At 34.1% G+C, this 15431-nt stretch overlaps 1 protein-coding gene across 1 annotated transcript; it reads left to right on the forward strand.

The window, feature by feature from the left end:
* Window positions 1–943: 943 nt before the first annotated feature.
* LOC123988937 lies at window positions 944–2287 on the forward strand (the record flags this gene model as incomplete). Its single annotated transcript, XM_046289696.1, has 1 exon — window positions 944–2287. A coding segment is annotated over exon 1 (1344 nt), but the record flags the coding sequence as incomplete, so codon positions are not given.
* Window positions 2288–15431: the final 13144 nt, after the last annotated feature.

The raw sequence follows: 15431 nt of genomic DNA on the forward strand, positions 1-15431 counted from the left end.
GTCCCGCGGGCCACGGCCCACCACGCTGCCGTGGACACCTCGGCGAAGGAAGCCTCAGTGGAAGATCCAGGCTCCTCGGCGGATCACCATCTGGATGAGGCCTCCCCACCGCACTCTGAAAGACTCCTCCAGGACGAACAACCGCCATCGGCACTCCTCCAATCAACGGTACTCCTCGCCACCTCCAGGGCTCTCCTCGTCGCACCTCATGGCCGGACGCATCCGGTTAGGATGCTCCTGGACTCCGGTTCGGAGCTTTCATTCATCTCGGAAAGGACTGCAACTTTCTGATCCGGACTTCCTCGTTCCCGGTCCCATCGATATCATTCTGGGAGCCGATGTGTTCGGCCAGCTCCTCTTGCCGGAAATGGTCAAGGTTGACCAGACCGCACCAATCGCCCTCGCTACCATCTTCGGATGGGTAATTCTCGGACCCCTCGTCACCGGATCGCCTCCCGGAGAGAAGGTCGCTCTCCATGCAGCAGCTGATCATGAGCTCCACGAACTCCTCACTAAATTTTGGACTCAAGAAGAGGTTCCTTCGAAACCCTCGCAAGCCCTTACTCCGGAAGAGCAAGAATGCGAGGCACACTTCTCTCGCACCCATTCTCGAGACTCCTCCGGTCGCTACGTGGTGCGACTCCCTCTCCTGGGACCTCGGACTAACCTCGGGGACTCTTACGAGACGGCTCTTCGAGGTCTTCGACGGATTCAACGGCGCTGCACGGCCAATCAGGCGTTCGGACGCCTCTACAAGGAGTTTCTGCAGGAGTACGAAGACCTCGGACATATGCAACCAGCCCCGGAATCCTCCTTGGGCACCTCCACGATCTTTTACCTCCCACATCACGGGGTTTTAACCTCTAAGGGTTCGTAGCCGAAACTGATTGTCGTATTCAACGGCTCCAGTGCCACCTCAACCGGGACTTCTCTCAACGACCTCATGCATACGGGTGCGAAACTGCAATTGGAGATTTCGGACGTCCTCTTGCGGTTTAGACGGTTCCGGTATGTGTTCACCACGGACATCGTAAAGATTTTTCGGCAGGTTGCTGTACATCCAGCTGATTGGGACCTCCAACGTATCCTCTGGTCGGACCCTCAAGGGAAGACGGTCAGCTACCAATTGACCACGGTCACCTATGGTACGCGATCAGCTCCATTCTTGGCGGCAAGGGCGCTGCTGCAACTCGTGCACGATGAAGGTCACCGGTACCCCCTCGCTGTGCCTCCACTCCTCAAGGGACGCTACGTGGATGACATCCTCGGTGGAGGCGACACAGCCAAGGAAGCGGAAGCAGTCGCGGTTCAGCTGACTCAGCTCTGCATGGCGGGCGGGTTCCCGCTTCAAAAATGGACCAGCAATTGTCCAGAGCTCCTCAAGGTCCTCTCCGAAGACGGCGACGCTCCTCACTCGACATTGGACTTCTCCGACATCGCCACCAAGATTCTGGGTTTATCTTGGCAACCTCGGGCGGACCACTTCTGGTTCTCCGCTGCACGGACCTTTCGGGATACGGTAACCAAACGAGCCATCCTCTCGGAAGTCGCACGCCTGTTCGATCCTCTCGGATTCCTCGCACCCCTCACAATACGAGCGAAGATTCTCCTCCAGGAGCTGTGGCTGGAACAGCTCGGATGGGACGAACCACTTCCTCCCTCCACGGCTCTCCGCTGGACAACCTTCAGAACCGAACTACAGGACCTGTCGGACCTCCACATTCCTCGTTGGCTCAACCTCACCCCGGAAGTTCGAGTTGAGATACACGGTTTCTCGGACGCCTCACAACATGCGTTGGCCGCAGTTGTATACCTTCGGATTTCGTCCTCCACATCGCCGACGGTCCTATCACTAGTCTGCGCCAAGACCAAGGTGGCGCCCCTCAAGAGGCTTACCATCCCTCGGTTAGAGTTGACGGCCGCTCTCCTCCTCGCAAGACTTGCGAGGTATGTACGGGATACCCTCGAGTTTTCCTCGGCACCGGTACACCTCTGGATGGACTCGGCTGTCGCGCTGACTTGGATCAGCCATCATCCCTCGAGATGGAAGGAGTTTGTGCGAAATAGAGTCGGGGCAATTCAAGACGCCTTACCCGGCGCTCGCTGGAAATTCATCTCAGGGCGAGATAATCCTGCAGACTGCGCACCTCGAGGTCTGACACCGACCCAACTGAAGACGCATACTCTGTGGTGGACTGGACCGGAATGGTTACGGGCACCTCCTCATGAGTGGCCGACGGGACAGCCTATTCCTCATCCAGATGCAGCCATGGAAGAAAGACCAAAGGTACTCCACGCTGCCACCGTGGAACAACATCCGTTCCTCCTGCGGCTTCTTGAACGGTGCTCCCCCCTCCCTCGACTCCTCAGGGTTGTTGCAACGTGCCACAGGGCAGCCGCGCGCTTCCGGCGATTACCGAATTCCTCACTGAACAATCCTCTCTCTCCGAAGGACCTCGCACGTGCACAGTTTTCCCTCACGCGAGCCACTCAAGGCTTTCACTTCTCCTCTGAGCTACGGACTCTCCTCAAAGGCGGAACCCTCCCTCGAGCTCATCCCCTCTCTCGATTGACCGCCTTTGTTGACCATGATGGCATCCTCCCAGTTGGCGGCCGACTTCAGCAAGCACCTCTGGACTCTGACGCTCGACATCCGGCGATCCTTCCCCGGGAATCAATCTTGGCGGACCTCCTCATCAAGGACGCTCACCTGCGTACCCTTCACGGCGGTACGCAAGTTACACTGGCCCACCTCAGGCGATCCTACTGAACCCTCTCTCGCCTCTCTAGCCTCCTCCTGGTTATCTCGCTGGCAGCTTATCCAGCAGAAGGTGCAGCATTTTTGGACGCGCTGGGCGGCTGAGTGTCTCCACAATTATCAGACCATCTCTAAGTGGCATCATCCCTCGCATGAGCTGAAGGTGGGCTCGCTGGTGCTCCTCACGGATGAGAGGTTACCGCCATCGAAGTGGCCCCTCGCCAGGATTCTCCAGCTACACCCAGGGAAGGACGGACTCACTAGGGTGGTTACCCTCAAGACGGCGTCCTCCACTCTACAACGGCCCATTACGAAGCTGGCAGTACTACCAACCCACGACGACGTCCAGGTCTCCTCCCCTCATGGTTCGACAACGGGGTCGTCGAAGGCGGGCGGGTAATGTTGCGTGAACGCGCGTATAAAGGGTCTCCTCGTTACGCGGGGCCCGTCCGAGAGGTGCTGCCGCCTCGCGTTCTTTTTCGGGAAGTAAATTCCTCGTGCGAACGTCGCGTTCCGCGTAGCCATATTGTCTTTTGTAACCACCACGCGAACATAGAGCTCCGTACAGAATTCAAAGGTTTTGTGGGTTTGCAAGAGAATTGGTGCTATTGTAGATACAGTTTGGCTTTCCTCGACACCTCTTGTGTATTGAAAAACGGATTCCTCGGAAAAGTCGGTGTTGTGTGAATAACGGCGGTTTTCTCACCGGCTTCGTCGACAACGCCACGTGTTCGCACAGGGCTAACGGACGCCACGGTTTTGCGACCATCGGACTCCTCAAACCTGTCGGTCGCCTCGGTTCGAAACGGAATAATTGTGTGGATACCTCGTGGGACTGGCCGAAACCTATTATTGTACAATTTAGTGATCGCGCGAACCTCGCACGGTGTAACGGCCTCCGCACACCTCCTGTGTTTTTTTTTGTTTACCTCGAGACTCTACATTTTAATAAACTGACAACAATTCGACAACCTCGTGCATTTTTTTGTGTTTAATTTTCTGTGTCCGGCCCTCCTCGTTCCCCTCGAAACATTATTATTATTGTATTACTTTTATTATTGTTATTTATATATTATATTACTTATCATACTTGTATCATATTATATTATATTACGAATGTTTTGATTAAATTCATTTTTATTTTCATTTAAACGCAGTAGTTATTTTGTCTTTTTAAATAGGCTCTCTTAGAATTTACCCTTCCTATATGCTGGCATTGTGATTGAAATTCAGGAATTGTCCTATACCATGAAATTCGAGCGATACACAAGACTGACGCGCCAAGATCACTGGAGAGGGGTACCGGGCGACTCAACGTTTAATGCATTAACGTATATGGAAATTTTGACGGCTTTTTTCTAGGAGACGGGTTGATTTCCGGCACATGGTTGCTTTCAGACTTTTTATCCCCTCGATGAGCACTATACGATAAGCCAATAAAAAAGTTTGACCTTGAAATTAGGAGTCAAGGTCAATTTTGCGGTCGCTTTCTTTGACAGATCTCCACCGATCCAGAGGTGTAGAATCACCCCATATAGGTCGTGACATTTAATTTTTTTACACCCTGTACATATAATAACAGTTTCGTTATTACTATATCTACATTAGATATGAAATATACATTTAATAACAATATCATTATTACTATATCTACATCAGATGAAAATTAATATACTGATTTAATCCCACAGACCTATGTACATTTAATAACAATACCATTATTACTATATCTACATCAGATGTAATGTAATATACTGATTTAATCCCACAGACCAATGTACATTGAATAACAATATCATTATTACTATATCTACATCAGATGTAATAAATATAATAACAATAGATATAATGTAATATACTGATCACTTCCCACAGATCAATGCACAGATTGTAACATTATCGCCATTACTATATCTACAATAGATACGTTATAAACACTTAATGACAGTATCGTTATTACTATATCTGCATTAGATCTACTGCAATATACTGATTCCTTCCCACAGATCAATGTACATTGAATAACAGTATCATTTATACTATATCTACATTGGATATAATGTAATATACTGATCCCTACCCACAGATCAATGTAATTTTGGTAACAATATGATTATTACCATATCTACAATAGATATAATGTAATATACTGATACCTTCCCACAGATCAATGTACATATAATAACAGTTTCGTTATTACTATATCTACAATAGGTATAATGTAATATACTGATACCTTCCCACCGATCAATGTACATATAATGGCAGTATCGTTATTACTATATCTACGTTAGATATGTAATATACATTTAATAAGAATATCATTATTACTATATCTACATCACATGTAATGTAATATACTGATTTAATCCCACAGACCAATGTACATTTACTAACAATATCATTATTACTATATCTTCTTTAGATATAATGTAATATACTGATCACTTCCCACAGATCAATGCACAGATTGTAACATTATCGTCATTACTATATCTACATTAGATATGTAATAAACACTTAATAACGGTATCGTTATTACTATATCTACATTAGATCTACTGCAATATACTGATTCCTTCCCACAGATCAATGTACATTGAATACCAGTATCATTTATACTATATCTACATTGGATATAATGTAATATACTGATCCCTCCCCACAGATCAATGTAATTTTGGTAACAATATGATTATTACTATATCTACAATAGATATAATGTAATATACTGATACCTACCCACAGATCAATGTACATATAATAACAGTTTCGTTATTACTATATCTACAATAGATATAATGTAATATACTGATCCCTTCCCACAGATCAATGTACATATAATAACAGTTTCTCTATTACTATGTCCACAATAGATATAATCTAACATACTGATACATTCCCAGAGATCAATGTACATATAATAACAATATCATTATTACTATATCTACATCAGATGAAATTTAATATACTGATTTAATCCCACAGACCAATGTACATTTAATGACAATACCATTATTACTATATCTACATTAGATATAATGTAATATACTAATACCTTCCCACAGATCAATGTACATATAATAACAGCATCGTTATTACTATATCTACATTAGATATGTAATATACATTTAATAACAATATCATTATTACTATATCTACATCAGATATGTAATATACATTTAATAACAATATCATTATTACTATATCTACATCAGATGAAAATTAATATACTGATTTAATCCCACAGACCTATGTACATTTAATAACAATACCATTATTACTATATCTACATCAGATGTAATGTAATATACTGATTTAATCCCACAGACCAATGTACATTGAATAACAATATCATTATTACTATATCTACATCAGATGTAATATCACTAATACTATATGTTCATTAGATATAATGTAATATACTGATCACTTCCCACAGATCAATGCACAGATTGTAACATTATCGTCATTACTATATCTACAATAGATACGTTATAAACACTTAACGACAGTATCGTTATTACTATATCTGCATTAGATCTACTGCAATATACTGATTCCTTCCCACAGATCAATGTACATTGAATAACAGTATCATTTATACTATATCTACATTGGATATAATGTAATATACTGATCCCTACCCACAGATCAATGTAATTTTGGTAATAATATGATTATTACCATATCTACAATAGATATAATGTAATATACTGATACCTTCCCACAGATCAATGTACATATAATAACAGTTTCGTTATTACTATATCTACAATAGATATAATGTAATATACTGATACCTTCCCACCGATCAATGTACACATAATGGCAGTATCGTTATTACTATATCTACATTAGATATGTAATATACATTTAATAAGAATATCATTATTACTATTATCTACATCACATGTAATGTAATATACTGATGTAATCCCACAGACCAATGTACATTTACTAACAATATCATTATTACTATATCTTCTTTAGATATAATGTAATATACTGATCACTTCCCACAGATCAATGCACAGATTGTAACATTATCGTCATTACTATATCTACATTAGATATGTAATAAACACTTAATAACGGTATCGTTATTACTATATCTACATTAGATCTACTGCAATATACTGATTCCTTCCCACAGATCAATGTACATTGAATAACAGTATCATTTATACTATATCTACATTGGATATAATGTAATATACTGATCCCTCCCCACAGATCAATGTAATTTTGGTAACAATATGATTATTACTATATCTACAATAGATATAATGTAATATACTGATCCCTTCCCACAGATCAATGTACATATAATAACAGTTTCTTTATTACTATGTCCACAATAGATATAATCTAACATACTGATACATTCCCACCGATCAATGTACATATAATAACAATATCATTATTACTATATCTACATTAGATGAAATTTAATATACTGATTTAATCCCACAGACCAATGTACATTTAATGACAATACCATTATTACTATATCTACATTAGATATAATGTAATATACTAATACCTTCCCACAGATCAATGTACATATAATAACAGTATCGTTATTACTATATCTACATTAGATATGTAATATACATTTTATAATAATATCCTTATTACTATATCTACATCAGATGAAATTTAATATACTGAATTAATCCCACAGACCAATGTACATTTAATAACAATATCATTATTACTATATCTACATCAGATATAATGTAATATACTGATTTAATCCCACAGACCAATGTACATTTACTAACAATATCATTATTACTACATCTTCTTTAGATATAATGTAGTATACTGATCACTTCCCACAGATCAATGCACAGATTGTAACATTATCGTCATTACTATATCTACATTAGATATGTAATAAACACTTCATAACAGTATCGTTATTACTATATCTACATTAGATCTACTGCAATATACTGATTCCTTCCCACAGATCAATGTACATTGAATAACAGTATCATTTATACTATACCTACATTGGATATAATGTAATATACTGATCCCTTCCCGCAGATCAATGTAATTTTGGTAACAATTTGGTTATTACTATATCTACAATAGATATAATGTAATATACTGATACCTTCCCACAGATCAATGTACATATAATAACAGTATCGTTATTACTATATCTATATTAGATATGTAATATACATTTAATAACAATATCATTATTACTATATCTACACTAGATATAATGTAATATACTGATCCCTTCCCACAGATCAATGCACAGATCGTATCATTATTGTCATTACTATATCTACATTAGATACGTAATAAACAATTAATAACAGTGTCGTTACTACTGTATCTACATTAGATCCACTGCAATATACTGATTCCGTCCCACAGATCAATGTACATTGAATACCAGTATCATTTATACTATATCTACATTGGATATAATGCAATATACTGCTCCATTCCCACAGATCAATGTAATTTTGGTAACAATATCATTATTACTATATCTACATTAGATATAATGTAATATACTGATCCCTTCCCACAGATCAATGTACATATAATAACAGAGTCGTTATTACTATATCTACATTAGGTATGTAATATACATTTAACAACAATATCATTATTACTATATCTACATCAGATGAAATTTAACATACTGATTTATTCCCACAGACCAATGTACATTTAATAACAATATCATTATTACTATATCTACATTAGATATAATGTAATATAATTATCCCTTCCCACCGATCAATGTATATATAATGGCAGTATCGTTATTACTATATCTACATTAGATATGTAATATACGTTTAATAACAATATCATTGTTACTATATCTACATCAGATGAAGTTTAATGTACATTTAATAACAATATCATTATTACTATACCTTCATTAGATATAATGTAATATACTGATCACTTCCCACAGATCAATGCACAGATTGTAACATTATCGTCATTACTATATCTACATTAGATATGTAATAAACACTTAATAACAGTATCGTTATTACTATATGTACATTAGATCTACTGCAATATACTGATTCCTTCCCACAGATCAATGTACACTGAATAACAGTATCATTTATACTATATCTACATTGGTTACAATGAAATATACTGATCCCATCCCACAGATCAATGTAATTTTGGTAACAATATCATTATTACGATATCTACATCAGATGAAATTTAATATACTGACTTATTCCCACAGACCAATTTACATTTAATAACAATATCACTATTACTATATCAACATTAGATATAATGTAAAATAGTGATCACTTCCCACAGATCAATGCACAGATTGTAACATTATCGTCATTACTATATCTACATTAGATATGTAATAAACACTTAATAACAGTATCGTTATTACTATATCTACATTAGATCTACTGCAATATACTGATTCCTTCCCACAGATCAATGTACATTGAATAACAGTATCATTTATACTATATCTACATTGGATATAATGTAATATACTGAGGCCTTCCCACAGATCAATGTAATTTTGGTAACAATGTCATTATTACTATATCTACATTAGATATAACGTAATATACTTATCCCTTCCCACAGATCAATGTACATATAATGGCAGTATCGTTATTACTATATCTACATTAGATATGTAATATACATTTAATAACAATATCATTATTACTATATCTACATCAGATGTAATGTAATATACTGATTTCATCCCACAGAGCGATGTACATTTAATAACAATCTCATTATTACTATATCTTCTTTAGATATAATGTAATATACTGATCACTTCCCACAGATCAATGTACATATAATAACAGTATCGTTACTACTATATCTACATTAGATATGTTATATACATTTAATAACAATATCATTATTACTATCTACATCAGATGAAATTTAATATACTTATTTAATCACACAGACCAATGTACATTTAATAACAATACCATTATTACTATATCTACATCAGATGAAATTTAATATACTGATTTAATCCCACAGACGAATGTACATTTAATAACAATATCATTATTGCTATATCTACATTAGATAAAATGTAATATAATGATAGCTTCCCACCAAACAATGTACATATCATGGCAGTATCGCTATTACCATATCTACATTAGATATGTAATATACATTTAATAACAATATCATTATTACTATATCTAAATCAGATGAAATTTAATATACTGATTTAATCACACAGACCAATGTACATTTAATAACAATACCATTATTACTATATCTACATCAGATATAATTTAATACACTGATTTAATCCCACAGACCAATGTACATTGAATAACAATATCATTATTACTATATCTACATCAGATGTAATTTAATATCCTGATTTAATCCCACAGACGAATGTACATTGATTAACAATATCATTATTACTATATCTACATCAGATGTAATGTAATATACTGATTTAATCCCACAGAGCGATGTACATTTAATAACAATATCATTATTACTATATCTTCTTTAGATATAATGTAATATACTGATCACTTCCCACAGATCATTGCAGAGATTGTAACATTATCGTCATTACTATATGTACATTAGATATGTAATAAACACTTAATAACAGTATCGTTATTACTATATCTACATTAGATCTACTGCAATATACTGATTCCTTCCCACAGATCAATGTACATTGAATAACAGTATCATTTATACCCTATCTACATTGGATATAATGTAATATACTGATCCCTTCCCACAGATCAATGTAGTTTTGGTAACAACATCATTATTACTATATCTACATTAGATATACTGTAATATACTGATCTCTTCCCACAGATCAGTGTACATATAATAACAGTTTCGCTATTACCATATCTACATTAGATACAATGTAATATACTGATACCTTCCCACAGATCAGTGTACATATAATAACAGTATCGATATTACTATATCTACATTAGATATGTAATATACATTTAATAACAATATCATTATTACTATATCTACATCAGATGAAATTTAATATACTGATTTAATCCCACAGAAGAATGTACATTTAATAACAATACCATTATTACTATATCTACATCAGATGTAATTTAATATACTGATTTAATCCCACAGATCAATGTACATATAATAACAGCTTCGTTATTACTATATCTACAATAGATATAATGTAATATATTGAAAGCTTCCCACAAATCAATGTACATATAATAACAGTATCGTTATTACTATATCTACATTAGATATGTAATATACATTTAATATCAATATCATTATTACTATATCTACATCCGATGTAATGTAATTACGGTGGGAAGTGATCAGTATATTACATTATATCTAATGTAGATATAGTAATAATGATGTTGTTACCAAAATAACATTGATCTGTGGGAAGGGATCAGTATATTACATTAACGATACGCCATTATATGTACATTGATCGGTGGGAAGGGATCAGTAGATTACATTATATCTAATGTAGACAGAGTAATAATGGTATTGTTATTAAATGTACATTGGTCTGTGGGATTAAATCAGTATATTAAATTTCATCTGATGTAGATACAGTAATAAATGTATATTACATATCTAATGTAGATATAGTAATAACGAAACTGTTATTATATGTACATTGATCTGTGGAAGGTATCAGTATATTACATTGTATCCAATGTAGATATATTAATAATGATATTGTTATTAAATGTACATTGGTCTGTGGGAATAAATCAGTATACTACATTACATCTGATGTAGATATATTAATAATGATATTGTATTAAATGTATTTACATATCAATGGAGATATAGTAATAACGACACTGCCATTATATGTACATTGATCGGTGGGAAGGGATCATTATATTACATTATATCTAATGTAGATACAGTAATAATGATATTGTTATTAAATGTACATTGGTCTGTGGGAATAAATCAGTATATTACATTACATCTGATGTAGATATATTACAATGATATTGTTATTAAATGTATATTACATATCTAATGTAGATATACTAATAACGATACTGTTATTATATGTAAATTGATCTGTGGGAAGGTATCAGTATATTACATTATATCAAATGTAGATATAGTAATAACGATACTGTTATTATATGTACATTGATCTGTGGGAAGGTATCAGTATATTACATTGTATCCAATGTAGATATAGTCATAATGATATTGTTATTAAATGTACATTGTTCTGTGGGAATAAATCAGTATATTACATTACATCTGATGTAGATACAGTAATAATGGTATTGGTATTAAATGTACATTGGTCTGTGGGATTAAATCAGTATATTAAATTTCATCTGATGTAGATAAATTCATAATGATATTGTTATTAAATGTATATTGGTCTGTGGGATTAAATCAGTATATTAAATTTCATCTGATGTAGATATAGTAATAAATGTATATTACATATCTAATGTAGATATACTAATAACGAAACTGTTATTATATGTACATTGATCTGTGGGAAGGGATCAGTATATTACATTATATCTAATGTAGATATAGTAATAATGATATTGTTACCAAAATTACATTGATGTGTGGGAAGGGATCAGTATATTACATTATATCCAATGTAGATATAGTATAAATGATACCGTTATTCAATGTACATTGATCTGTGGGAAGGAATCAGTATATTGCAGTAGATCATAATAGAGTATAGTAATAACGATACTGTTATGAACCGTTTATTACGTATCTAATGGAGATATAGTAATAACGCTACTGCCATTATATGTGCATTGATCGGTGGGAAGGGATCATTATATTACATTATATCTAATGTAGATATAGTAATAATGGTATTGTTATTAAATGTACATTGGTCTGTGGGATTAAATCAGTATATTAAATTTCATCTGATGTGGATATAGTAATAAATGCATATTACATATCTAATGTAGATATAGTAATAACGAAACTGTTATTATATGTACAGTGATCTGTGGGAAGGGATCAGTACATTAAATTACATCTGATGTAGATATAGTAATAATGGTATTGTTATTAAACGTACATTGGTCTGTGGGAATAAATCAGTGTATTACATTTCATCTGATGTAGATATAGTAATAATGATATTGTTATTAAATGTATATTACATATCTAATGTAGATATAGTAATAACGAAACTGATATTATATGTACATGGATCTGTGGGTAGGGATCAGTATATTACATTATATCTAATGTAGATATAGTAATAATGAAGTTGTTACCAAAATTACATTGATCTGTGGGAAGGCATCAGTATATTACATTATATCCAATGTAGATATAGTATAAATGATAGCGTTATTCAATGTACATTGATCTGTGGGAAGGAATCAGTATACTGCAGCAGATCGAATGCAGATATAGTAATAACGATACTGCCATTATTTGTACATTGATCGGTGGGAAGGGATCATTATATTACATTATATCTAATGTAGATATAGTAATAATGATATTGTTATTAAATGTACATTGATCTGTGGGATTAAATCATTATATTACATTATATCTAATGTAGATATAGTAATGATGATATTGTTATTAAATGTACATTGATCTGTGGGATTAAATCATTATATTACATTATATCTAATGTAGATATAGTAATAATGATATTGTTATTAAATGTACATTGATCTGTGGCAAGGTATCAGTATATTACATTCTTTCCAATGTAGATATAGTAATAATGATATTGTTATTAAATGTACATTGGTCTGTGGGAATAAATCAGTATATTACATTACATCTGATGTAGATATATTAATAATGATATTGTTATTAAATGTATATTACATATCAAATGGAGATATAGTAATAACGATACTGCCATTATATGTACATTGATCGGTGGGAAGGGATCATTATATCACATTATATCTAATGTAGATACAGTAATAATGATATTGTTATTAAATGTACATTGGTCTGTGGGAACAAATCAGTATATAATAAATTACATCTGATGTAGATATATTAAAAATGATATTGTTATTAAATGTATATTACATATCTAATGTAGATATAGTAATAACGATACTGTTATTATATGTAAATTGATCTGCGGGAAGGTATCAGTATATTACATTATATCTAATGTAGATATAGTAATGCCGATACTGTTATTATATGTACATTGATCTGTGGGAAGGTATCAGTATATTACATTGTATCCAATGTAGATATAGTCATAATGATATTGTTATTAAATGTACATTGGTCTGTGGGAATAAATCAGTATATTACATTACATCTGATGTAGATATATTAATAATGATATTGCTATTAAATGTATATTACATATCAAATGGAGATATAGTAATAACGATACTGCCATTATATGTACATTGATCGGTGGGAAGGGATCATTATATTACATTATATCTAATGTAGATATAGTAATAATGGTATTGTTATTAAGTGTACATTGGTCTGTGGGATTAAATCAGTATATTAAACTTCATCTGATGTAGATATAGTAATAAATGTATATTACATATCTAATGTAGATATAGTAATAACGATACTGTTATTATATGTACATTGATCTGTGGGAAGGTATCAGTATATTACATTGTATCCCCTGTAGATATAGTAATAATGATATTGTTAATGAATGTACATTGGTCTGTGGGATTAAATCAGTATATTAAATTTCATCTGATGTAGATATATTAATAATGATATTGTTATTAAGTGTATATTACATATCTAATGTAGATATAGTAATAACGAAACTGTTATTGTATGTACATTGATCTGTGAGAAGGGATCAGTATATTACATTATATCTAATGTAGATATAGTAATAATGATATTGTTATTAAATGTACATTGGTCTGTGGGAATGAATCAGTATATTGCAGTAGATCTAATGTAGATATATTAATAATGATATTGTTATTAAATGTATATTGCATATCAAATGCAGATATAGTAGTAACGATACTGCTATTATATGTACATTGATCTGTGGGAAGGGGTGACTATATTACATTATATCTAATGTAGATATATTAATAATGATATTGTTAATAAATGTACATTGGTCTGTGGGATTAAATCAGTATATTAAATTTCATCTGATGTAGATATAGTAATAATGATATTGTTATTAAATGTATATTACATATCTAATGTAGATATAGCAATAATGATACTGTTATTATATGTACATTGATCTGTGGGAAGGTATCAGTATATTACATTATATCTAATGTAGATATAGTAATAACGATACTGTTATTATATGTACATTGATCTGTGGGATTAAATCAGTATATTAAATTACATCTGATGTAGATATAGTAATAATGGTATTGTTATTAAATGTACATTGGACTGTGGGATTAAATCAGTATATTACATTACATCTGATGTAGATATAGTAATAATGGTATTGTTATTAAATGTACATTGGACTGTGGGATTAAATCAGTATATTACATTTCATCTGATGTAGATATAGTAATAATGAAACTGTCATTATATGTACATTGGTCTGTGGGAGTAAATCAGTATATTACATTATATCTAATGTAGATATAGTAATAATGATATTGTTACCAAAATTACATTGATCTATGGGAAGTGATCAGTATAT

The sequence above is a fragment of the Osmia bicornis genome, unplaced genomic scaffold (assembly GCF_907164935.1).
Source record: "Osmia bicornis bicornis unplaced genomic scaffold, iOsmBic2.1, whole genome shotgun sequence".
NCBI classification, from domain to species: domain Eukaryota; kingdom Metazoa; phylum Arthropoda; class Insecta; order Hymenoptera; family Megachilidae; genus Osmia; species Osmia bicornis.